We start from the raw sequence: 26,030 nt of genomic DNA, 5'->3' as shown, positions 1-26,030 counted from the left end.
TGGATCAGAAAGTTTCTTCTGAATTCCCTATTGGATTTCTTGGTGACTATCTTATATTGATGGCCTCTGGTTTTGCTCTTCCCCACAAGAGGAAACAGTCACTCTAGGTAGGGTTTTCTTAATCAAGTTCTGCAAGAATTTTGCCCTTCTTGCTTATGCTTTACCGAGTGTTCTCATCATTAGCTGTTAATCTGTACTACTACTGTATTATTGGGTGACATAGGGTGCTATATCAGAAGTTAAGTTCAATTAGCACAATGGGATGTCACTATAATGTTCCTGCTCTTGGCCACCCAGAAGGGTATTAGACCATATTAGACCACATTTCGTCTGGAATTGTGGCTCCATGAAAACAAACAATACAAATCATAAGCTCCCTCTCTTGCTTCCTACCCAGCATCTCCTTCCTCCTAAGGATTCTGGCATTGTAGGTTCAGTCACACCAATTCTATCTGCAAATGCTGCCTCCTGTTTTGTGCTTCTTTTTCTTTCATAAAGAGGAAAGTTCAAAAAGAGAAATCTCAAGAAGCATGGCATCCAAATAGACCCAATGTCTGTGAACGTGCTGGTATCTTATGCTGGCAGTGTGTTTATTGCTTGTCACATGCAACAGATGATAGAGGAAGCAGACTGTCATGTTAGCAATATACAGTATTCTGATAAAGCATTAGCAAGCCTTTGCATTTTGTAAAGTCCAGGACCAGTCAAACTGCTTTGTATCCACCCTCTCAGTTACTGCTCAAAACATAAAGTGCAGTGCTTTGAAGCAACATTAGAAAGTTAAGGAGCGAGCAGAACATTATTGAATAAAGTGAATTCCGAGTGAACAAAGTACAACTGCTCCAACACTATGCACAGGTAAATCTCATTCTACACTAGAGTTGCGATGTCATATGCTTGATATTTATTTAGCAAGTCATCTCTGTACACCCAAAACAAAGGTAAAACCTTTCAGCTCAATTCTTACTGAAATTAATAGAAAACCGTCTTCTTAAGCTTTAGTGGAAGGTGGGTAAAGTCTGGTAAGTCTTCCCAGTGTAAATGTTTTCATAGTCAGAGAATGAAACAAAACAAGTCATCAAAATTGCCTTACTTTTTTCCCCTATAAACGGTTTCAAGTTGTACAGTAAATGATGTGAACTGGGTATTTCTTTTTCAGAAAGTGAGCATACAAAAATAAAACATCAGTGGCAATTAACAATAATGGCTCTGTTCAGGAGATATAAAAATATTTTAATGAAAGTTACATGAAAAAAAGCAATTGTAACAAAAATACAAAGCTCTGTCATTTTAACAGACACTGGGTGGGGCTGGGGGGATGGGGAAGAATAGTTTAATTCATTTTGCTCTCTGAATTTCCACTTGTAGAGTATGAATATGCTTTACCCAAAACTATTCTGTCTCGGAGCAGTTTAAAGAAGGCATAATAATTACTGAACAGAATTAATGCCAAAGATATTGTTTGATGCCACTTTTCTGAACATATTAACGAGTACAATTGATAGAATATGATGACTCCTTCTATAATGATGAGAATGTTCAAGATCCTCAATGGTTTATTGAAGAAAAACTGCAAAGAAATCAAACAAATATCAGAATTTGCCTAAAATTACCACATATTATGTACATTAATGCTTACTTTAATTACTCAACTAAAAATTCTGATTTGAATCATTGCTGCTTTGGAAATACACAGAAGGTCAGCCAGTGGAGGGAAAGAGAATTAACATTCCAAGTCAATGACGCTTCATTAAAACCGAGGAACCATAAATGTAATAGGTTTTGAGTAAAGGAGAGGGGGGTGCGGAAGGGAGGAAAGAAGAACAAAAAGGAAGGTCTGTGATAGGGTGGAGGATTGGAGTGATTAAATGACAAAAGATCTATTTCCTTATTCTTTCACAGAATGTGGGCATCGCTGGCCAGCATTTATTTTTCCCATCCGTAATTGCCCTTGAGAAGGTGGTGGTGAGCTGCCTTCTTGAAACGCTCCAGTCCATGCGGTGTAAGTACATCCACAGTGCTGTTAGGAAGGGAGTTCCAGGATGTTGACCAAGCGACAGTGAACGGCAATATATTTCCAAGTCAGGATAGTGTGTGGCTTAGGGGGTATCTTCCAGGTGGTAGTGCTCCCATGCATCTGCTGTCCTTGTCCTTCTAAGTGGTAGATGTCATGAGTTTGGAAGGTCCTGTTTAAGGAGCCTTGGTGAGTTGCAGCAGTGCATCTTGTAGATGCTACACACTGCTGCCACGGTATGTCGGTAGTGAAGGGAGTCAATTTTGAACATGATGGATGGGGTGCCAATCAAGCGGGTTGCTTTGTCCTGGATGTTGTTGAGCTTCTTGAGTGTTGATGGAGCTGCACACATCCAGGCAAATGGAGGGTATTCCACACACACCTGACTTGTGCCTTGTAGATGATAATCAGGCTTTGGGGAGTCAGGTGAATTACTCAATGCAGATTTTTAAAAATTCATGGGATGGGGCCATCGCTAGCTAGGCCAGCATTTATTGTCCATCCCTAATTGCCCTTGAGAACCGAGTTGCTTGCTTGCTAGGCCACTTCAGAGGGCATTTAGGAGTCAACCACATTGCTGTGGGCTTGGAGTTACATTTAGGCCAGACCAGGTAAGGATGACAGATTTCTTTCCCTAAAGAATGTTAGTGAACCAGTTGTTCACAACCACTCATTGTGTGAAAGCGTTTTTTCTCATGTCACATATGCTTCTTTTGAAAATCACTTAAATCTGTGCCCTCTCGTTCTTGATCCTTTTACAAGCGGGAACAGCTTCTCCCTATCTACTCTGTCCAGTCCCTTCATGATTTTGAGCATCTCTATCAAGTCTCCTCTTAGTCTTCTCTCCAAGGAGAACAGACCCAACCTCTCCAATTTATCTTCGTAACTGAAGTTTCTCATCCCTGGAACCATTCTTGTGAACCTCTGCTGCACCCTCTCCAATGTGTTCACATCCTTCCTATAATGAGGCACCCAGACCTATATATAATACTGCAGCTGAGATCTAACAAGTGTCTTATATAAATTCAGCATAACCTCCTTCATCTTGTACTCTACGCCCCTATTAATGAAGTCCAGGATACTATATGCTTTATTAACTGCTCTCTCCAGCTGTCCTGCCACCTTCAATGATCTATGCACATATACACCTAAGCCTTTCTGCTCCTGCACCCCCTTCAAAATTTCACCCCTTATTTTATATTGTCTGTCCATATTCTTCTTACCAAAATGCATCGCCTCACACTTCTCCGCATTGAACTTATCTGCCCACTCACCAACTTGTCTACGTCCTTTTGAAGTACTACACTGTCCTCACAGCTTACACACTCCCAAGCTTCGTATCATCAGCAAACTTTGAAACTGTCCCCTGGAGACCAAGATCCAGATCATTAATATATATCAAGAAAAGCAAGGATTGCAATACCAACCCCTGGGGAACTCCACTACAAATCTTCCTCCAGCCCGAAAAATATCCATTAACCGTTACTCTCTGCTTCCTGTTTTTGAGTCAATTTTGTATTCATGTTGCTACTGTCCCTTTTATTCCATGAGCAATAACTTCTCACAAGTCGGTTGTGTGGTACTGTGTCAAGTGCCTTTTGAAAGTCCATGTACACCACATCAACAGCATTACTCTCATTGACTTTTTCTGCCACCTCTTCAAAAAACTCCAACAGTTAGTTAAACACAATTTCCCCTTAGAAATCCATGCTGGCTCCTCCTTATCAACCCATATTTTTCCATGTGATTACTAATTTTATCTCGAACAATTGTTTCTAGAATCTTGCCCACCACTGAAGTTAAACTGACTGGTCTGTAATTGCTGGGCTTATCCTTAAACCTTTTTTGAACAAGGGCGTAATGTTTACAATTCTCCAGTCCTTTAGCATCTCTCGTGAGTCTAGGGAAGACTGAAAAATTATGGCCAGTGTCCCTGCAATTTCTACTCTCACTCCCTTCAATATCCTTAAGACAATAAGACACAGGAGCAGAAATTAGGCCATTCAGCCCATCGAGTCTGCTCCGCCATTCAATCATGGCTGATAAGTTTCTCAACGCCATTCTCCCGCCTTCTCCCCGTTACCTTTGATCCCCATTACCAATCAAGAACCTATCTATCTCGGTCTTAAATACACTCAATGACCTGGCCTCCACAGCCTTCTGTGGCAACGAATTCCATAGATTCACCACTCTCTGGCTAAAGAAGTTTCTCCTCATCTCTGTTCTAAAAGATCTTCCCTTTACTCTGAGGCTGTGCCCTTGGGTCTTAGTCTCTCCTACTAATGGAAACATCTTCCCCACGTCCACTCTATCCAGACTTTTCAGTATTCTGTAAGTTTCAGTCAGATCCCCCCCCCATCCTTCTGAACTCCATCGAGTAAAGACCCAGAGTCCTTAAACGTTCCTCATATGTTAAGCCTTTCATTCCTGGGATCGTTCTCGTGAACCTCCTCTGGACCCTCTCCAGGGCCAGCACATCCTTCCTGAATTACGGGGCCCAAAATTGCTCACAATATTCTAAATATGGTCTGACCAGAGCCTTATAAAGCCTCAGCAGCACATCCCTGCTTTTATATTCTAGTCCTCTTGAAATAAATGCCAACATTGCATTTGCCTTCCTAACTACTGACTCAACTTGCAAGTTAACCTTAAGAGAATCCTGGACTAGGACTCCCAAGTCCCTTTGCACTCCAGATTTCTGAAGTCTCTCCCCATTTAGAAAATAGTCTATGCCTCTATTCTTCCTACCAAAGTGCATGACCTCTCACTTCCCCACGTTGTATTCCATCTGCCGCTTCTTTGCCCATTCTCCTAACCTGTCCAAATCCTTCTGCAGCCTCCCCACCTCCTCAATACTACCTGTCCCTCCACCTATCTTTGTATCATCTGCAAACTTAGCCAGGATGCCCTCAGTTCCTTCATCTAGATAATTAATGTATAAAGTGAAAAGTTTTGGTCCCAACATTGACCCTTGCGGAACTCCACTAGTCACCGGCTGCCATCCTGAGAAGGACCCTCTTATCCCCACTCTCTGCCTCCTGCCAGACAGCCAATCTTCTATCCATACTAGTACCTTGCCTCTAACACCATGGGCTCTTATCTTACTGAGCAGCCTCCTGTGCGGCACCTTGTCAAAGGCCTTCTGGAAGTCCAAGTAGATAACATCCATTGGCTCTCCTTTGTCTAACTTACTCATTACCTCTTCAAAGAGTTCTAACAGATTTGTCAGGCAGATCTCCCCTTGATGAAACCATGTTGACTTTGCCCTATTTTATCATGCACTTCCAAGTATTCTGAAATCTCATCCTTAATAATGGACTCTAAAGTCTTACCAATGACCGAGGTCAGGCTAATCAGCCTGTAATTTCCCGTCTTTTGCCTCACTCATTAGTGATTTTCCAGTCCTCTGGGACCCTTCCTGACTCGAGTGATTCCTGAAAGATCACCACTAACGCCTCCACTATCTTTTCAGCTATCTCCTTCAGATCTCTGGGGTGTAATCCATCTGGTCCAGGTGATTTATCCACCTTCAGACCTTTCAGTTTTCCTAGTACCTTCTCCTTGGTAATGGCTACTATACTCACCTCTGCCCCCCGGCTCTCTTGAACTTTGGGGATGTTTCTCGTGTTTTCCACTGTGAAGACTGACGCAAAGTACCTATTCAGTTCCTCCGCCATTTCTTTGTTCCCCACTACTACTTCTCCAGTGTCATTTTCCAGCGGCCCAATGTCCACTTTTGCCTCTCTCTTACCCTTTATATATCTAAAAAAACTCTTGCAATCTTCTTTTATATTACTGGCTAGTTTACCCTCATATTTAATCTTCTCCCTCCTTATTTCTTTTTTAGTTGGTCTTTGTAGGTTTCCCAAACCTCTGGTTTCCCACTGCTCTTTGCCACATTGTATGCTTTCTCTTTAGCTTTTATGCTGTCCTTGACTTCTCTTGTCAGCCTTGGATGCATCTCGTATGGTCCTGGTGCATTGTCAACTCTAAGTACCGACAGTCTATTCAACACTTCCTCCTTGTCAATTTTGAACCCTTCTAGTTTCCTTGTCTGTCACATAGCCCGGGTAGTATCTACCTCCTTGGTAAAGGCAGATGCAAAGTATTTATTTACTACCTCAGCCATGGCCCATGTGTAAATTCATTTTTATGTCCCTAATTGGCCATACTCCTACTTTTACCACCCTTTCACTATTTATATGCCTACAGAAGACTTTGGGATTCCCCTTTACGTTGGCTGCCAGTCTTTTCACATAATCCCTCTTCACTTCTCTAATACGCTTTTTCACCTCTACTCTGAACATTCTGTATTCCCCTTGGTTCCCAATTGTATTTTCTACCAGACACTTGTCATAAGCACACTTTTTCTTCTTTATCTTAATTCCTTTTTCATCCAGGGAGCCCGGATTTGTTTGCCCTACCTTTCCCTTTTGATGGAATATACCATGACTGTACCCGAACCAATTCTTTTTTGGAGGTAGCCTATTGTTCAGCTACAGTTTTTTCCACCAATCTTTAGTTCCAGTCTATCTGGCCCAGCTCCGTTTTTTTCCCCATTGAAATCAGCTCTCGTCCAGTTAATTATTCTTATTCTGGATTGCCTATCGTTCTTTTCTATCATCATCCTAAAATGCAAAATACAATGATCACTGTCTCCTGGATGTTCCCCCACTGACACTTGACCTACTTGGCCCAACTCATTTCCAAGAACCAGGTCCAACAGTGTCATGAAAATATAATAATTTTCATAATATTATCATGATTTATTGTAAAGGTAGGATAATAGTGGCATTTTTTCTCTGTGGATGTGTGTGGGGGAAGTGGATTTAATTGAATTGTAGCTTTTGAGCTATCAAAAGGGAAGTTAGGTTTGAAATACTAAATGCATAAACATGGTTGAAGTTTAAGAGTATGTGGTGTGAGGAACATTTGCATTTTTAGATAAGTTTGGTTAGTTTGAAATTCAAAGAGATGGTAAGATGTTACATTTAGCCATAAGAAGCTAAGCCAAACAGTGTGGTTATTTTTACTGATAAAATGAGTACTATTAAAGATTTATATTATGAGAAAAGTAAAGTTGCAAAGACATATTGGAACAATGGAATTTACATTAGAAAGGGAGAAACATGTATAAAGGAGATGAAGTTATGTGTAAGGGAGAAGGCATTCTAAGATCTAACACAAGTGTGAAAAGCCTTCAGCCCCTTTGCATCAAGTTGCTATCTACAGGAACCAAAGCTAAGAAAATTCTCTTTGAAATCACTGTCCATGGTATTGCATGCTTTGCCTGGGTCTGTTGAGATCTATTTTGCTTTACTGTTGCCTTTGCGGAGGTGTAACTGGGAGCCAGATTAATTTGAGGATTTAGGAGTTATTATAGTAGCAACTTGTAGAACTATGTATGTGCTTAAAATCTTTTCTTTTATTAATAAATGTTGAATTTAGTTTTGTAAAAAAAAACAAATCTTGGTGGACTTATTACTACTGAATTCAAGGCATGCATCTCAAAATAAAGTACAAGTTGCAAAGCAGTTCTGGCAACTGTTTCAAGTTTCCCTCTGGGATTTGAGCAGCTCGGCATTTACCACCCACTGTGCCATAACAACTGTGCGTCTTTTCTTGTTGGATTCAACACATACTGCTGTAGAAAATTTTCCTGAACACAATCTAGGCACTTTTGCCCCTCTCCACCCTTTACACTATCACTGTCCCAGTCTACATTCGGGTAATTAAAGTCACCCGTTATAACTACTCTTTCATGCTTGCATCGCTCTACAATTTCCCTGCAGATTTGTTTTCCTATGTCCTTCTCACTAGTTGGCAGTCTATAAATTACACCGAGCAATGTTATTGCACCCTTTTTGTTCCTTAGCTCTAGCCAAATTGATTCTGTCCTTGAACCCTCTGGGACATCCTCTTTCTCCAGCACTGCAATGCTCTCCTTAACCAACACCTCCACCCCTCCTCCTTTCCTTCCTTCCTATCTTTTCTGAACACTTTGTACCAGGAATATTTAATGCCCAGTTCTGCCCTTCCTTCAGCCAGGTTTCTGTTATCGCTACAATATCATATTTCCACATGGCAATCAGCACCTGTAACTCCCCAATCTTATTTACTATACTTCATGCATTCACTTACATGCATAATAACCCTGATTTAGATTTTGTTACTTTCTACCTCATCCCGACTCCACCTATTAAGTTACTATTCTCGTGTTATCTATCTCTCTCACCATTTTGTGCTCCCTGGTATTCCTCTTTAATATTCTCTCCTGGTTCCCACACGTCTGCCGAGTTAGTTTAAAGCCCTCCCAACAAGGAACTCAGTCCCAGCTCTGTTCAGGTGCAACCCGTCTGGCTTGTACAGGTTCATCAGCGAACACCCCACTTTAGACCTTTTGATGGAGGGCAGGTCATTGATGAAGCAGCTGAGAATGGTTGAGCCTAGGACACTACCCTGCGGAGCTCCTGCAGGTGTCCTGGAACCGAGATGATTGATCTCCAATAACCACAACCATCTTCCTTTGTGCTAGGTATGACTCCAACCAATGGAGAGTTTTCTCCCTGATTCCCATTGACTCTAGTTTTTCTCGGCCCTCATTAATGCCACACTTGGTCAAATGCGGCCTTGATGTCAAGGGCAGTCACACCTCACCTCGAGTTCAGCTCCTTTGTCCATGTTTTAACCAAGGCTGTAATGAGTGGCCCTGTTGGAACTGAAACTAAGCATCAGTGAACAGGTTATTGCTGAGTAAGTGCCGATTGACAGCACTGTCGAACACCCCTTTCATCACTTTGCTGCTGACTGAGAGTAGACTGATGGGGCAGTAATTGGTCTGGTTGGGTTTGTCCTGCTTTTTGTGATCATAGTACAAAAGCTGAAAGGAGTGGTAATCGAACAAAAGATGTGTCCAGAAGTGGTGTGAATGGCTGGATAGCAGCCATCCAAATGCAAAGTGGAGGAATGAAGAAAGCAACTGAACCAGCAAAAAAAGGAAGAGATACAAAATGAAAGCAGATGTTATGGTTTAAAATTGTTGAACTCAATGTTGAGTCCAGAAGGCTGTTGAGTGCTGAGTTGAAAAATGAGATTCTGTTCCTCCAGCTTGCATTGAGCTTCATTGGAAGATTGCAGCAGGCCAAGGACAGAAAGGTCAGAGTGGGAGTAAGGTAAAGAATTTAAATGACAAGTGTCAGGAAGCTCAGGATCATGCTTGTGGACTGAACAGAGGCATTCTGCAAAGTGGTCACTGCATTTGGTCTTCCCGATGTAGATGTAATCATACTGTGGACAGCAAATACAGTTTACTAAATTGAAAGAATTAGATATAAATCGATGTTTCATTTGGAAGAAAAGTTTGGAGCCTTGGATGGTGAGAAGGGTGGGGTGGGGGGGAGAGGAGGAGTGGTAAAACAGCAGGTGTTGCATCTCCTGTGAAAGGAAGGGGGTGTTAGGGGTGACCCAGGAGTGGACTTGGGTGTCACAGAGGAAATGGTTTCTTTGAACTATTGAAAGGGAAGGGCAGGGGAAGATGTGTTTGATGGTAGCATCGCACCAGAGGTGGAGGAAATGGTGAATGATGATCTGTTGAATATGGAGGCTGTGCGGTGGAAGCTGAGAACAAGTAGAACCTTAACATGGTTCTGAAGGGATAGGAAGGCGAGAAAGCAAAAGTGCATGAAGCAGATCGGACACTTTGGAGGGCTCGTCAACCACACTGGGTGGGAACTCTTGGTTGAGGAAAAAGAATGACATATCGGAAGTGATTGTATGGAAGGTTGCATCGTCTGAATAGATGCAGTGGAGACAAAGAAATTGGGAGAATGGAACTGAGTCCTTACAGGGACTGGAATTTGATGGAGTGTGGTTAAGATAGCTCGATGAGTTCGTGGACACATAATGATTATTAGTTGATTGTCCCCATTTCTGGGATAGGCTGAGAAGTCGAGGAAGAGAAGAGTTAGAGATGGACCAGGTGAAGGTGAGAAAAGTGTGGAAATTGGGAACAAAGTCAATTACATTTTTCAGTTCAGGTGGGAGCAGGAAGTGCAATACAGTCAACAATGTACTGGAAAAAGATATGAGGGAGGGGTCCTGAGTAAGACTGGAATAAGGAGTGTTCCGCATATCCCCCAAAAAGGCAGGCATAACTAAAACCCATGCAGGTACCCATAGCAACACCTTTCATTTGGAAGAAGTGGAATTGAAGAAGTTGGTAAATGCGAGAACCAAGTTCAGCCAGGCAGAGGATGAGGCCTCTGTTCAAGGAAGAAGCAGAGAGCTCTCAGACCGCATTGGTGGTGAATGGAAGCGGTGAGGGATTGGATATCCATGGTAAGGAGGAGAAGGTCTGGGCCAGGAAACTGGAAACTGTGTGTGTGTGTGTGTGTGTGTGTGTGTGTGTGTGTGTGTGTGTGTGTGAGAGAGAGAGAGAGAGAGAGAGGGCGTGAGTGAGTGTGTGTGAGAGAGAAAGAGAGAGAGGAGTGAGTGAGATTGTGAGAGGAAGAGACTGAGTTTCTTTGAGAGACTGCGAGAGAGAGATTGATCAAGTGTGCGCACACACACGTGCGCGTGTAGAGAGAGAGAAAGGAAGAGGGTGAGTCCATGTATGTGTGTGCACATGTGTGAGAGAGAGAGCGTGAGAGGGTGTGTGTATGTCTGTGAGAGAGGGAGAGAGTATGTGTGTGTGAGTCAGTGTGAGAGTGGGAGAGAGTATGTGTACGTGTGTGAGACAGAGGTAGAGAGAGCAAGTGTGTGTGACAGAGGGACTGAGTGTACACGTGTGTGAGAGAGGGAGTGAATGAGTGTGTGTGCATGAGAGAGTGTGGGATTGAGTGAATGTGTGTGTGAGAGAGGGGGAGACTATGTGTTTGTGTGTGTGTCAGACGGAGGGAGTGAATGACCAAAAGGAAGAGTGAGTGAGAGAGGGAGCAAGTTAGTGTGTGTGTATCTGTGCGTGAGAGTGTGTGTGGGTGAGAGAGAAAGCGAGAGTGTGTGAGAGAATGAGAGGGGTGGAGAAAGAGAGGGGAGAGGATGAGTGTATGTGCGTGCGTGCGCATGTATGTGAGAGACGGGGAGAGAGTGAGTGTGTGTGAGAGTGTATGCGTGTGTGAGAGAGAGAGAGAGAGAAAGTGTGTGTGTGACAGAGAGAGTGTGTGTGTAAGAGAGAGAGAAAGAGTGAGTGTGTGAGAGAGAGAGAAAGAGTGAGTGTGTGCGTGTGTGTGTGAGAGAGAAAAGGAGTGTGCGCATGTGTGTGAGTGCAAGAGAGAGGGTGAGGAAGTGAGAGTGTGTGTGTTTGTGTGAGAGAGAGAGCAGGAGGGGAGAGAGTGATTGCGTGTGTGAGAGGGAATGAGAAAGAGGCAGGCAGAGAGAGAAAGGGAGAGTGAGCGAGCAAGCGAGTGATGGTGAGAGAGAGAGAGGGAGTGAGTGTATTTGTGCAAGAGAGAGGAAGAGAACATGAGGGAGAGTGAGTGAGTGTATTAATGAGTGAGTGAGTGTGAGAGAGGGAAAGTGAGTGTAAGTGATTGAAAAGAGAGAAGCAGAGAGTGTGTGTGTGTGTATATGTGAGAGAGAGAGAGAGAGAAAGTGAGGGTGTATGTATGTGTGAGAGGGAGAGAGGTAGAGAGAGAGAGACAGGCAGAGAGAGTGAGTGTATGTGTGAGGGAGAGGGGGAGAGAGTGAGTGACTGTGTGTGAGAGGAGAGATGGGTAGAGAGAGAGAGTGTGTGTGTGAGAGATAGAAATAGAGAGGGAGGGCATGAGTGTGTGTGTGTGTGTGAGGGAGTGCCTGACTGAATGAGTGAGGGGGGACTGAATAAGAGAGTGTGTGTGTGTGTGAGTGAGTGTGCGTGTGAGTGAGATAGGGAGAGAGTATGTGTGTACGAGGGGGAGTGCATGAGTGAATGAGTGAAAGGGGGAAAGTGCGTGTGTGTGTGAGTGAGAGAGAGAAAGAAAGGAGAGATTGTGTGTGTGAGGTAAAGAGGGAAAGAGTATGTTTGTCATGGAGAGAGGGAGAGCATGAGTGCTTGTGCATGAGAGGGGAGAGAATATGTGTTTATGTGTGAGAGGGACAGGAGTGTGTAGGGGTGCGTGTGTGTGAGGGGGAGAGAGTGAGAGGGACTTAGTGAGTAAGAGAGAGAAAATGTGTGAGAGAGGGAGTGAGTGAGTGAGAAAGAGAGAGTCTGAGAGAGATAGGGAGAGAGTGTGAGGAAGAGAGAGAGTGTGAGTGCTAGTCAGTGAGTGTGTGTGTGAGAAAGATAGGGAGAGTGTGTGTGAGATAGAGAGGGAGACAGTATGTGTGTGAGAAAGAGAATGAGTGTGAGTGCTAGTCTGTGAGTGTGTGTGTGAGAGAGGTAGGGACAGTGTATGTGAGATAGAGGACAGAGAAAGCAAATGTCTGTGTGTGAGAGAAAGAGTAAGTAAGTGTGTATGTATTGTAAGAGACATAGGGGAGAGTTTTTTTTTATTCATTCACAGGATTTATGCCCATCCCTAGTTGCCCTTGAGAAGATGGTGGTGAGCTGCCTTCTTGAACAGCTGCAGTCCATGTGGTGTAGGTACACCCACACTGCTGTTCGGAAGGGAGTTCCATGATTTTGACCCAGCGACAGTGAAGGAACAACGATGTATTTCCAAGTCAGGATGGTGATTAACTTGGAGGGGAACTTCCAAGTGGTGATGTTCCCATGTGTCTGCTGTCCTTGTCCTTCTAGATGGTAGTGGTCGTGGATTTGGAAGGTGCTGTCGAAGAAGCCTTGGTGAATTCCAGCAATGCATCTTGTAGATGGTACACACTGCTGCAACTGTGCATCGGTGGTGGAGGGAATGTTTGTGGATGTGGTGCCAATCAAGTGGGTTGCTTTGTCCTGAACAGTGTCAAGCTTCTTGAGTGCTGTGGGAGCTGCACTCATCCGGGCATATGGGGAATATTCCATCACACTCCTGACTTGTGCCTTGTAGATGGTGAACAGGCTTTGGGGAGTCAGGAGGTGAGTTACTCATCGCAGGATTCCTAGCCTCTGACCTGCTCTTGTAGCCACAGTATTTATATGGCTAGTCCAGTTCAGTTTCTGGTCAATGGTAACCTCGAGTATGTTGATAGTGGGGCATTCAGTGGGGTAATGCCATTGAATATCACGGGGCGATGGTTGGATTGTGTGTGAGATAAAGAGGGAGGGATTGAGTGTGTGTGTCATGGAGAGGAGGAGAGTGAGTGGGTGTGTGTGTGCATGAGAGAGGGAATGTGTGTGTGCAAGTGTTTGAGAGAGAGGAGGAGGAATGAGTGAATGAGAGTGTGTGCATGTGTGAAAGAGAGAGGGAGTGGGTGAGAAAGAGAGAGTATTTGTGTGTTTGATTCAGTGAATAAGTAAGTGAGTGTGTGAGAGAGAAAGAGAGGGAGAGCGTGAATGAATGTGTTTGTGAAAGAGTGAGTTTGGGTGTGTCAGAGAGAGAGAGGGAGAGAGAAAGTGCGTATGTGTGACAGAGGGAGAGCGAGAGTGAGTATGCATGTGAGAGTGAGTGAATAAATGAGAGAGGGGAGAGAGTGTATGTGAGAGAGTGCCAGGGAGAGAGTATGTCAAAAAGAGAGGGAGAGTTTGTGTATGTGTGTGTGTGTGTATATATGAAAGAGAGAGAGAGTGAGTGCTATATTTCTGCTCAGCAAGTTGTTTCTTTTCTTTATACTCAACTACTCAACAATTTTTGGAACTTCATGTAACTTTTTAAAATCTACTTAATGGCCCCTTTAATGAGAAAAAAATGAAAATGGGCCCCCCCACCCCAAAAAGGTTGGATGAGTCTGGCCGGGACCCAGGTGGAGGGAAAATATTGGAGCAGGGTAAAAGGATATAAGTTTACTTGTGTCTCTTTCAATTTAGTATACTTTATTCATTGCTCACGATGTGGTCCCTTCTACATTAGGGAAACCAAACATAGACTTGGTGGTTGCTTTGCAGAACACCTCCATTCTATCTACAAGCATGATCCTGAGCTTCCTGTCGCTTGTCATTTCAATTTTCTATCTTGTTCGCACTCAATGTTCTGTCTATGGTCTGCTACAAGCTTCCAATGAAGCTCAACGAAAGCTCAAGGAACAGCACTTCATTTTTTGACTCGGCATTTGACAGCCTTCTGGACTCAAGATCCGGGTTCAACAATTTTAGATCATAATCTCAGTCTCCATTTTGTTTCTTTTTTTTTTTGCTGGTTCAGTTTTTTCTCGTTTCTTTCTTTATTCCTCCACTTTGCATTCCGACGCCTGCTATCTAGCTATTCACGTCTCATCTAAACACGTTTTTAGTTTCTTTACCTGTCCCATTGCCACCCCTTTTGGCTTTTGTACCATGAAACCTTTTATTATTTAATCTCTCATACCCTCCACCCTATCACAAATCTGCCCTTTTGTTCTTCCTTTCCATCCCACAACCCCCCTTTCACTTGCTCAAAATTTATTACATTTGCCTTTCCTCAGTTCAAATGAAAGGTCATCGAGTTGAAAAGTTAGCTCTGTCTCCCTCCACAGGTCTGCCTGATTTTGTTGAGTATTTCTAGCATTTTCTGTTTTTATTTCAGATTTCCAGCATCTGCAGCATTTTGTTTTGTAATCCTGCTATTGGTGTGCTTTAATAACTCATAGCCAAATTATTGCATTTCTTACAGCACTGCCATGGGTAACCAGCTTGCATAAACTACAAGGGATACTAAATTATCCACCTCCACCAATGAAGATTAGCAATCATTTTTTAAAAGTTTAAACACACATTCCAAAGCATCAATTTTGACGTTCTTTAATTTTGCCCTTTGATGATTTAAAAACAATATGCCGTACACACTCGTGTAAAAGTTGAGTTTCTGAAACCAAATTTTTAGCCAAAATGTAGGGGGTCGACTTATACACAAGTAATATTTGAGGGATTGAAATTCACCCTCTCCCATCATTTCGCAACCTGTTTACAGTGGTGCACCAACTGATCAGAGTTGCCTGGTCGGAGACTGTTCCCACCAACCCCGCCCCAAAACTATCACAAAAGGAACAAAAAGGTATTTGTATTATTCTGTGCAGACATGAAGAGCTAAAATGACTAGGTTTGCATCAGGGCGAGTTTGACTTCAGCGGCTAGCGAGTGGTAAGTACGGAGAATTTGGACTTTTGGAACTCCCTCTTTAACAGCATTTTGGGTGTACCTACACCACATGGACTGCAGCAGTGCAAGAAGGCAGCTCACCACCACCTTCTCAAGGGAAATTAGGGATGGATAATAAATGCTGGCTGAGCCAGCAACGCCCACATCCCATGAATGAATAAAATAAAAAGTTTCTGGCCAAAAGTTGGAGGTCAATTTATACACAAGATAATTGAAAATGTTAGGAACGAAAATTATATGTGTATTTGTGTGTGTTAGGAATAAGCTGTAGCTTTAAGTTTAATTTTAATTTATATGTTTTATTTGTGGGTTAATAGGGTGAAACCTGAGTCTAGTTTCATTTAGAGTTTTTCTCTATGATTGGAGCCAGCAAGTCTGTGGGTTTGTTTGTGTACCTGCATTTTAATGAGGTTTTAAAGCCCTTGAAGTGGTTTAGGGAAGTTCAAACAAAGTTGCAAAATAGCTGTTGCCTAACAAAAGGGAGCCCACAGAGACAAAGAAACAAAGCAGTTTGAAATCAGTTGGTGATTATGCTTTTAGGTGAAGGGAACAGTTTAAGTCTCTCTAGCTGGACATACTAGCAGACTGTTGAGGAAAATAACTCTAAGAATCATAGATGAATTGTTCTAAATTTAAAGTAACAGTGAATATCAAGTGAGTTCTGGATATCAAGGGAGATAATAAGTTGTCAGCAGTCTACTGGCAGAGGGAACTGGTACTAAAGGAAAAGGAGAAAGGCCCCAAGAAGACCTCTAAGTTAAGTCATTGGACAAGGGCATGAATCTGGAACAAGATCCTGTTCAGTGAAGTTTAAGAGCAGAGGCAAAGGTTCTGAATTAAAGAGAGAAAGCTGTGGGGAGCAGAATCAAGACAAAATGAGCTTGCGAGAAGCCAGAAAACCAGAGGAGACAGCCAAAGGTCGGTGAAACCGTGTTACGGGCCTGTGAAGCAGGGGTGTTCTATTGGCATGGCCGAGTACCTGAGAGAGTGCATGGAAGGTGAAGTTTGAATGCATGTGGCAATCCAGGGGAGCATCAGAGGGAGAGGTTGAAACCTTGGAGGTGGATCCTTGTTGAAGACATCCAAATGAAAGTGTAGCTTGGGAGAAAATTCCAAGGCGCAAACTTTGAGGATTAAGATTGGAAACCCTTGGGAGAAACATAGAGTTCAGCAAGACTGGTTGGCTCATGGTGTAACAAATGTCTGGGGGCAGTTGATGAGAGATCCATAGCATCTGATTGGGGAGGCATCTGTCACTTGATCTTGGAGTGTGGTGTGCCTGACCACAGGTCCCTATTGGTTTATATGGACTGTAATCTTACTGTGTACATCAGAATATAAGATAGTTTTTTGTAACTTGTGTTATTCTTACAAATCTGTATATACCTGCAAAGGTATAGTTGTGGGTGAAGGAGTAGTGTAATATGGTTCATCTTTTTCTTGTTTAATAAATGTTTTATTCTTTTGTTAAAAGTTCATCAACAGACTCTGTGACTCCATTCAGTAGCCACTCTCCATTTTCCTAAACAAAAAAAAAGTTAGGATCTTCCAAGCCAGGTTCCATCCAGGGATCTGACTTGTCCAGTAGTAACATCAGCTGGGATCGTAACAAAAAATTAAGGGTATTTTGGCCAAAAGTCAGGGGTCAACTTAGACATGAGATAGATTATTACTCGAGTATATAGTTATGTGTCTAAATAATAAGAATCAAGGGCATTGGCTAGGAAAAAAAATGGTGAATCAATAAGCATGATCCTTCAAAGATCTTCCTAGTTACCATAAAATCTAATGCGCAAGTCACATTTTGCATGAATGTTTATGACCCACGACATCAAGACAATGGAATTACAAGGGAGAACAATGTCATAAAAATCAACAACCAGATGTAAAACATGTAAGATTAACGATATTTTTCATTCAAGTTTCAGCAATTCTTGAAGCCACTTACTCCAACGATCCACATTTATAAAATGCTAAGACTTCTTTGTAAACATTTGATTTTTAATATGACTTTTATCTTTACATTGATAGTGAAAGTTTAAAATGTTTTTTCATACTTACGTAGAATCTGAAGTGTGAAACATCTGAAGGGATTGCCACATTGTAATTTCCCATTGCTTTGTACACATTCTTATTGTGTTTTACTAACACGCCTTGTGGCCACATATACTCTTCTGACCAGCTAGAAGAAAAATTGTACACTGTTTGTACTTTGTAAATAAAAAACTTTCAAAATCCACAATCATCATCTTTTCCAATCTATAGCAACGAGTCAGAATTCAACTTTCATTATTGATCTATTCCATTGTATTTGTGATGATTTTCTACAAAGTTCTTAACGTTCAGTTTCAATGGCTGCAAAATAGCTTATTAATGAAATATACCCCTTCTAATATTCTTGAAGTATATTTGTTGCAGAACTGCTTTTATTTCATGTACGAGATTACAAAAAGGTATGTATTATTAAAGGTAGTAAGGTAATAACTAGTTTTATTTTCTCCCCACTGGAATGGATTTTGGAAAGGCATGACAAAAAAATTTCCTTTATGTAGCATGTTAAATAAGGTGAAGATTTGCGTACATGGCCATAGTAAATACAAAGGGCTGAATCTTCTGGCTGACGTGCGGGTGGCGGGGCCTGCACATCAGTGCTTAAAATGTCACACGAACGTCCCGATGCCAGCACGTGGCATCGCGATGTTTAGGTCGGCGGGTGCGCTATGCAGCGGGACGCGTGCCCGCCATTAATTATAGGCCTTGTTAAGGCCGTTAAGTGACCAATCGACCAGGATTTTGAGGGGCCCGTGTGAACTTTGGCTCGGCGCACAGGCCCAATGGGCAGCCGGATAAGTGATTTTTTTTACAAACCTCATCCGGTGGCGGGATGAGGTTTGATATCAGAATTAAAAACGTGTAATAAAGTTTTTGTGTATTTCATTAACATATCCCATCTCGTGTGACATTTTCACACAAGGGGGACAAATTAACGATTTTTAAATTTTTCTTTTACTTTTCATGTTTCACTGCCTTTCAGCGATCTCCCTGGGGCAGCACTTTGCCTCAGGGAGATACGCGCCCTTTCGTGTGTATGCATAAAAGAGCGCACTCTAGTAGCTGGGGAATCCCCCCTCCCCCACCTGCCCACACAGGGAGCGCATAGCGCTTCCCAATGGGCAACATGCTAGGCGGGCCTTAATTGGCCCACCCACGTAAAATGGCAGCGGGGCCCATTTCGGTGGCGGTGATTGGCTGCCCGCCCGCCGCCGAGTCGGTCGGGCTCACCCTGCCCATCAAGGGCAAAATTCAGCTCACAATGACAATATAGTCTTTGTTCATTATATTGCAAAGATTTTATAACACTTAATACAAAAAGCAAGGTATGGCTCTGGTCAACATTCTTCAAAGAATACTGAGTGAGATGCAGCACTTCATATTTAATAACAAAAGCAATCAAAATATAATGTGCAGAGATAAAAAAAGCTACTTACGGATGCTGAAGTACATTAGAGCAGAGAGCAGGGTCTACTTTTTGCCAGCTACCCAGATGTGCTGCTGCCTTATGCAGCAAGTCACAATACCGTGGTGGTAAGAGATGCCTTGTTAGTATTACACAAGTGCTGACCCAAATTAAGATAAAAAGTTCGCATGACCACCTTTTATCGTAATATTGTGTACTCTGTCAAAAGCACAAAATATATAAGTTATAGGAGAAACTAAAAAGTACACAAAAGAACATATCTTTCCACCTAAAGCAAAATACTGTGCTAGGTTACATAGGATTATTTTTGAATGAGGAATAAAATGAGTTCGGAAACATTTATCTACAAAAGGCCATTACCCAGAATTGATTTGGGGACAGATTATCCTTATCCAGGGATTTCCAAACTATGGTCTCCCAAACCCAGGCAACTTTGTCCTTTCATGTGTCAGCCATGACTCAGTTGGTAGCACTCTCACCTCTGAGTCAGAAGGTTCTGAGTTCAAGTCCCACTCCAGTGCTTGATCACAGAAATCAAGGCCGAGTCCTGAAGTAGTGCTGCAGTGTCAAAGGTGCCATCTATTGGATAAGATGTTAAACTGATGCTTCATTTGTGTGGTCTGGTGGATGAAAAAGATCCAATGGCACTTGTTACGATCCCCATGGAGACTAATAAACTATAAGAACCAAACTTACCATATGATTACAATGGAAGAGACTGATGGACATGGTTTCACTTTTTAATACTTGTATTTTAACAATCAAACCAAAATCAACATAAATTAAACATGAATTAACAGGCAAATTGTATTCAGCAGAAACCATAAACTACACCATAAATAGCCAATGCAACAAAGATAGATCCCACAGATTTACTGGCAACCCCATAGCACATATGCCACCACAGCTTTTTTTTAAATTCATTCACGGTATGTGGGCTTCGCTGGCTGGGCCAGCATTTATTGCCCATCCCTAGTTGCCCTTGAGAAGGTGGTGGTGAGCTGCCTTTTTGGACCGCTGCAGTCCATGTGGTGTAGGTACGCCCACAGTGCTGTTAGGAAGGGAGTTCCAGGATTTTGACTCAGCGACAGTGAAGGAACAGCAATGTATTTCCAAGTCAGGATGGTGGTGATAGTGGTCATGGGTTTGGAAGCTTCTGTCTAAGGAGCCTTGGTGAGTTATGACTATGTCAGGCTGTTGATTGACTAGTCTGTGAGACAGCTCTCCCAATTTTGGCACTAGCCAGATGTTAAAAATGTTAGAAAGGAGGACTTTGCAGGGTCAACAGGGCTGCAATTTCCCGTGTTGTTTCCGGTTCCTAGGTCAATGCCGGGTGGTTCATCCAGTTTCATTCCTTTTTCGTGACTTTGTAGTGGTTTGATACAACTGAGTAATTTGCTAGGCCATTTCAGAGGGAATTTAAAAGTCAACCACATGGAGTCACATGTAGGCCAGACCAGGTAAGGACGACAGATTTCCTTCCCTAAAGGACATTAGTGAACCAGATGGGTTTTTGCAACAATCAACAATGGTTTCACGGTCATCGTTAGACTTTTAATTCCAGATTTTTATTGAATTCAAATTCCACCATCTGCCATGGCGCGATTCGATCCCAGGTCCCCAGAGCATTACCCTGGGTCTCTGGTTACTAGTCAAGCGACAATACCACTATGCCTTCATTCAAGGTTTGGTCATTGAGTCGCCTCCGGAAGCAGCTTTACTCCATCCAAGCTCCATGGATACGGTTGTCACCAAAAGGGCAAACTTCTGCAGAACCTCCTTATCCCAGTTCACGACAGTCTTGAAGGCATGGATTCCTCAGAGTCACTTTCATCCGAATACTCAGTAACACCCCAGTGCACTGCATGGCCAGCTCTGGTAAAATAACTGAAGCTGTGGTAGTAACTTTATTTCTCTATCCCTGCTGCTAAATACAGCTGGCAGATTTCCTTACAACTCTCCACAGTCTGCTGATCTGGTCTCCTGCCGAAATCCGATCCTTGAGAGCTCTGTGCTTTCCTTTTGGATTTAATCAGCCTCCATTTCCTTAGCAACCTCAGGTCACAGTGTGATTTCCCAGAAATCTGATGTCACAGTCATCAATCCAAAGTTACACACCAACCCCCCCGCGCCCCCCCCACTCAACCTTCTCTCAGAAACCTGAAGTTTTAGTTTCTCTTTCAGCTAGTGATTGCCTCAGAAAAATTACAGGCCTTGAAAACCAGGCGACGCAGACAACAACTCACACACTGCCCCAACAACAAACCGGTCCCACAAACAGTGAATTTCATTATGCACTATTTCGAAGAAGAGCAGGGAGTTATTCCAGGTGTCTTGGCCAATATTTATACATCAATGAACATCATAAAAACAGATTATCTAATCATTATGCTTTTGTGGGAGTTTGCTGAGTGCAAAATTGGCTGGCATGTTCCCTACATTACAACAGTGACTGTGCTTCAAAAATACTTCATTGTTTATGAAGCACTTTGAGATGTGTGAAGCGCTCTATAAATGCAAGTCTTTTTCTTTCTTTCTGCATACATTACTTAAAGGATTGTTCTTTACTGAATTTCATGGGCTTGCGGGTTTATAAGTGGATGGATAAAGCCTTCATCAGAACAACAAGACCTTGTACATCAGCAATTTGGATACAGGCAGATAATGAGAACATGGATTGAAAACTTTATTCATGTACCACAGGGTCCACCTAACAATCCACAGAAACAGAAAAAGGGGCATTGCTGGTGAATACTTTATTAGAAATGAAATATTCAGGGACTTTTCTGATATTTTAAATTCCTTCACAGGATGAGGGCCTCGCTGGTTAGGCCAGAATTTATTGCCAACCCCCAACTGCCCTTGGAAGGTGATGTTGAGTCACCTTCTTGAACCGCAGCAGTACATGTGGTGTAGGTACACCCGCAGCACTGTTAGGAAAGGAGTTCCAGGATTTTGACCCAGCGACAGTGAAGTCAGGATGGTGTATGGCTTGGAGGGGAACTTGTAGATGGTGGTGTTCCCATGCATCTGCTGCCCTTGTCTTTCTAAGCGGTAGTGGTCGTGGGTTTGAAAGGTGCTGTCAAAGGAGCCTTGGTGAGCTGCTGCAGTGCATCTTGTAGTTAGTACACACTGCTGCCACTGTGCATCGGCGGTGGAGAGTGTGAATATTTAGGGTGGTGGATGGGGTGCCAATTGAATGGACTGCTTTGTCCTGGATTGTGTCGAGCTTTTTGCATGACTTGTGCCTTGTAGATGGTGGACAGGCTTAGGGGAGTCAGGAGGTGAGTTACTTGCCACAGAATTCCTAGCCTCTGACCTACTCTTGTAGTCACAATATTTATATCGCTGGCCGAGTTCAGTTTCTGGTTATTGGTAGCTGCCAGGATGTTGATAGTGGGGATTTCAGCGATGGTAATGCCATTGAATGTCAAGGGGCAGTGGTTAGATTCTCTCTTGTTGGAGATGGTTGTTGCCTGGCACTTGTGTGGTGCACATGTGCCATACCACTTTTAAGCCCAATCCTGAATATTGTCCAGGTCTTGCTGGATATGGACATGGACTGCTTCAGTATCTGAGGAGTCACAAATGGTGCTGAACATTGTGCAATCATCAGTGAACATCCCCACTTTTGACCTTATGATAGAAGGAATGTCATTGATGAAACAGCTGAAGATGGTTGGGCCCAGGGCACTACCCTGTGGAACTCCTGCAGTGATGTCCTGGCACTGAAATGATTGATCTCCACCAAGCACAACGAACTTCCTTAGAGCTAGGTATGATTCCAACCAGTGGTGAGGTTTCCCCTGATTCTCATTGACTCTAGTTTTGCTAGGGCTCTTTGATGCCACAATTGGTCAAATGCTGCCTTGATGTCAAGGGCAGTCAGTCTCACCTCACCGCTTGAGTTAAGCTCTTTTGTCCATTTTTTAATCATTCATGGGATTTGAGCAAAGCTGGCTAGGCCAGCACTCATTGCTTAGTCCTAATTTCCCATAAGTTGGTAGTGGTGAGCTGCCTTCTTGAACCACTGCAGTACACTGTAGGTACACCCACAGTGCTGTTAGGGAGGGCGTTCCAAAACTTTGACCAAGAGACAGTGAAGAACTGCGACATATTTCCAAGTCAGGATGGTGAGTGACTTGGAGAGAAACCTCCAGGTGGTGATGTTCCCATGTGTCTGCTGCCCTTGTCCTTGAAGGTGGTAGCAGTCGTGGGTTTGGAAGGTGCTGTCTAAGGAGCCTTGGTGAGTTTTGGTGAGTCCATGTTTTGACCAAGACTGTAATGAGGTCAGGAATTGAGTGGCCCTTGCGAAACCCAAACTGAGCACCAGGAAGTAGGTTATCGCTGAGTAAGTGCCGCTTGGTAGCACTGTCAATGAACACCTTCCAACACTTTGCTGATGATCGAGAGTAAAGTGATGGGGAGAAGGCGGGACAATGGGGTTGAGAAACTTATCAGCTATGATTGAATGGCGGAACAGACTCGATGGGCCGAATGGCCTAATTTCTGCTCCTATGTCTTATGGTCTTATGGCCTTATGAGCTGTAATTGGCTGGGTTGAACTTGTCCTGCTTTTTTGTGGACAGGCCATGCCATGCATGAACAATTTTCCACATTGCCAGGTGGATGCCAGTGTCGTATCTGTATTGGAGCAGCTTGGCTAGGAGTGCGGCTAGTTCTGGAGCACAAGTCTTTGCTAAGTATTGCCAGAATTTTGTCATGCTTGATAGCCTTTACAGTATCCAGTGCCTTCAGCCATTTCTTGATATCATGTGCAGTGAATCTTTGATGCTGGGGACCTCAGGGGGAAGCTGAGATGGATCATCCTCATGGCACTTCTGGCTGAAGGTGGCTGCAAATGCTTTAGCCTTGTCTTTTGCACTGATGTGCTGAGCTCCCCCATCATTGAGGATGGGGATATTCATGGAGCCTCCCCCTCCACTTGGCTGTTTAAATGTCTACCACCATTCATGACTGGATGTGGCAGGACTGCAGAGCTTGGATCTGATCCGTTGGTTGTGGTTGAGTCAATCACATACTGCCTTTGATTGACAGTTGACCTGAGAGAATCACTACCACTAGGTTTCTTCAGGCAATCAGACCGATTTAACTGTTCGAACTACAGGGAGGGAGTCGAATCTCACTGGATTTCTTTGTATCAGTTTTGGCTGCTGCTCTTTTTCCCAACTGCATCCTCCTTGAACCTCACAGGTGGTCCATAGCCACTACTTTCATTCTCCAAAGCATTTTAGTACCCATTCCCCACTTTTGTGCATAAGATCTCTGCTCCGCAACCTCCCCTACCTTCTCCACTGAGTTTAGTGGTGTATTTTGCTGCTTATTCCAATCCATTGGAGTCATTGTATTTTATAAATTGCCAACTTTAAGCAAACGCTGCCAGTGAGTCACATCAATTGTTATCGCTCTGCATGCACGGATCAAACATCATTTAACTGTTCCAAATTCTGTGCCTCAGACCTGTGTCATAAAAGCCTTGAGCATGCCTTTGTAATCTCTGGACTTGACTATTTCAGTGCTCTTCTAGCCAGTTTTTCAATTTACAGCACTGTAATCCAATGTTTTGTTGCACATGTTCTATCTTGCAAGACCTGTTCTGTCCATATCCCAATCCTTGCTAACTTGAGACACTCCGAATCCAGTGCCTCAAAATTTAAACTTCTCAGCCTTGTGTTAATCTCCTCTGATACTTTCCCCTATCTTATCTCTGCAACTTTCATTACTACAATACACCCCTCCACCTCCCATGCAAAGTTTCCATTTCTGATTTTGATCACTTATGTATCATTACCCATCTATCCCCTGTCATGAAGCAATTAATGCATATAATATTGGAAAATATTTTTCTTTTAAAATAGAGGTTTAGTCTGTGGTTGTGTCTTAATTGGATTGAAGTCAGCTAGTCTGGGTGCTTTGATGTTTACTAGTTTTGAGGTGTAAGAGGGGTAGAGTGATTTGCAGTTTTTGAATAGAGTATTCAAGAGGTGGAATGAAATCTGGCACCTAGCGAGCAGAGACCAAGCAATATGTTTATATTACTAAGCAAATTGGTAATATGAAAGGGGTTTTATTGTTAGAGAGGTGGAGTTCAAAGAGGCTGGTGATACAATGAGAATTTACATTCAATGAGCTGTTCTGGGTATATAACTTCAGCAGTTTTCATGTGTGCAAGGCAGAGGCAATGTAAGATCAAAGCAGCTGTAAGCCTCCAACTGACTCCACAGGAACCAAAGTGAGAGGAACCTCATTTTGAATTCCTAAGGTGAAAATTCGCTGCCTGATGTCTGGTAAAGTCTATGGGTTGCTGTTACCTTAATGGAGATTAGTTTAGGAATTTGTTAATAGTTATGATGATAGTAATTTTTAGTCATGAAAATGTATTCAATGTGTTGTAACTTAATAAAATGTTTCATTTAGTTTAATATAAAACCTCTTAAGAACCGGTGGTCTGATTCTTGAATTTAGAGTTGCATCTCAAACATAATCACTTAAAAATATAGGTTATGACAGTTGTTTAAAGTTTCCCTCTGGATTTTTAAAGAACTCAGCTTTATCAGCTGCTGGGTCATAACATCCTCCATCACTTTCTTCTCTTCACCACTGACTGATAGCCATGCCTTCAGTCACTGAGGTCTCAAACTCTTGAACTTCCTCTCAATTCATCTGTCTCCCTCTCCTCTGTTAAAGTCCTTTTCATAAAGAATAGGAGGAGTAGGCCATTCAGCACATTGAGCTTGTTCCACCATTCAGTAAGATCATGGCTGATCAGATTGTGGCCTTAATTCCATTTTCCTGCCCAATAGCCCTCAACTCCCTCGTCGATCAAAAATCTAACTCAACTTTTATTATATTCAATGATTCAGACTCCACTGCTCTCTGTGGCAGAGTATTCCAAAGACTATTGATCCTCTGAGAGAAAATATTTCTCCTCATCTCCATCTTAATTGGAGGCTCTATAATTTTAGACTGCACCACCTACTTCTAAATTCTCCATGATGGGAAGCATCCTTGCAACATCTACCCTATCAAGCTCCCTCAAAATCTTATGTTTCAATAAGATCATCTCTCATTCTTCTGAACTCCAATAGGTGTAGGCCCAACCTATTCAACCTTTCTTCATAAGATAAGCCCATCATCCTAGGAACGAGTCCCATGAACCTTCTCTGAACTGCTTCCAATGCAAGTATATCCCATCTTAAGTAAGGAGACCATAACCGTACACATTGCTCTAGATGTGGTCTCACCAGTGCCTCGTACAGTTATAGCAAGGTTTCCCCTACTTTTATCCTCCATCCCCCTTGCAATAAAAGCCAACATTCTCTTTACCTTCCTAATTGCATGCTGTTCCTGCATGGTAACGTTTTGTGATTCAT

The 26,030-nt window shown here is 42.9% G+C and overlaps 1 protein-coding gene across 2 annotated transcripts in view; it reads right to left on the bottom strand.

Annotated features, from left to right (window-relative positions):
- Positions 1-571: 571 nt before the first annotated feature.
- Positions 572-26,030, bottom strand: part of tmem39b (transmembrane protein 39B) — a 115,754-nt gene continuing 90,295 nt past the window's right edge. For both annotated transcript variants that reach the window (XM_041212089.1, XM_041212088.1), the window contains exons 7-9: positions 18,647-18,834; positions 17,220-17,340; positions 572-1,570 (exon numbers count right to left, since the gene is read on the bottom strand). In XM_041212089.1, coding sequence (XP_041068023.1) covers positions 1,334-1,570; positions 17,220-17,340; positions 18,647-18,834 — 546 coding nt within the window. In that variant the 3' untranslated portion in view covers positions 572-1,333. The remainder of the gene's footprint in view (positions 1,571-17,219; positions 17,341-18,646; positions 18,835-26,030) is intronic.

Source organism: Carcharodon carcharias, chromosome 19, assembly GCF_017639515.1.
Source record: "Carcharodon carcharias isolate sCarCar2 chromosome 19, sCarCar2.pri, whole genome shotgun sequence".
Lineage (NCBI taxonomy): Eukaryota > Metazoa > Chordata > Chondrichthyes > Lamniformes > Lamnidae > Carcharodon > Carcharodon carcharias.
This window is presented reverse-complemented; position numbering and strand designations above follow the sequence as displayed.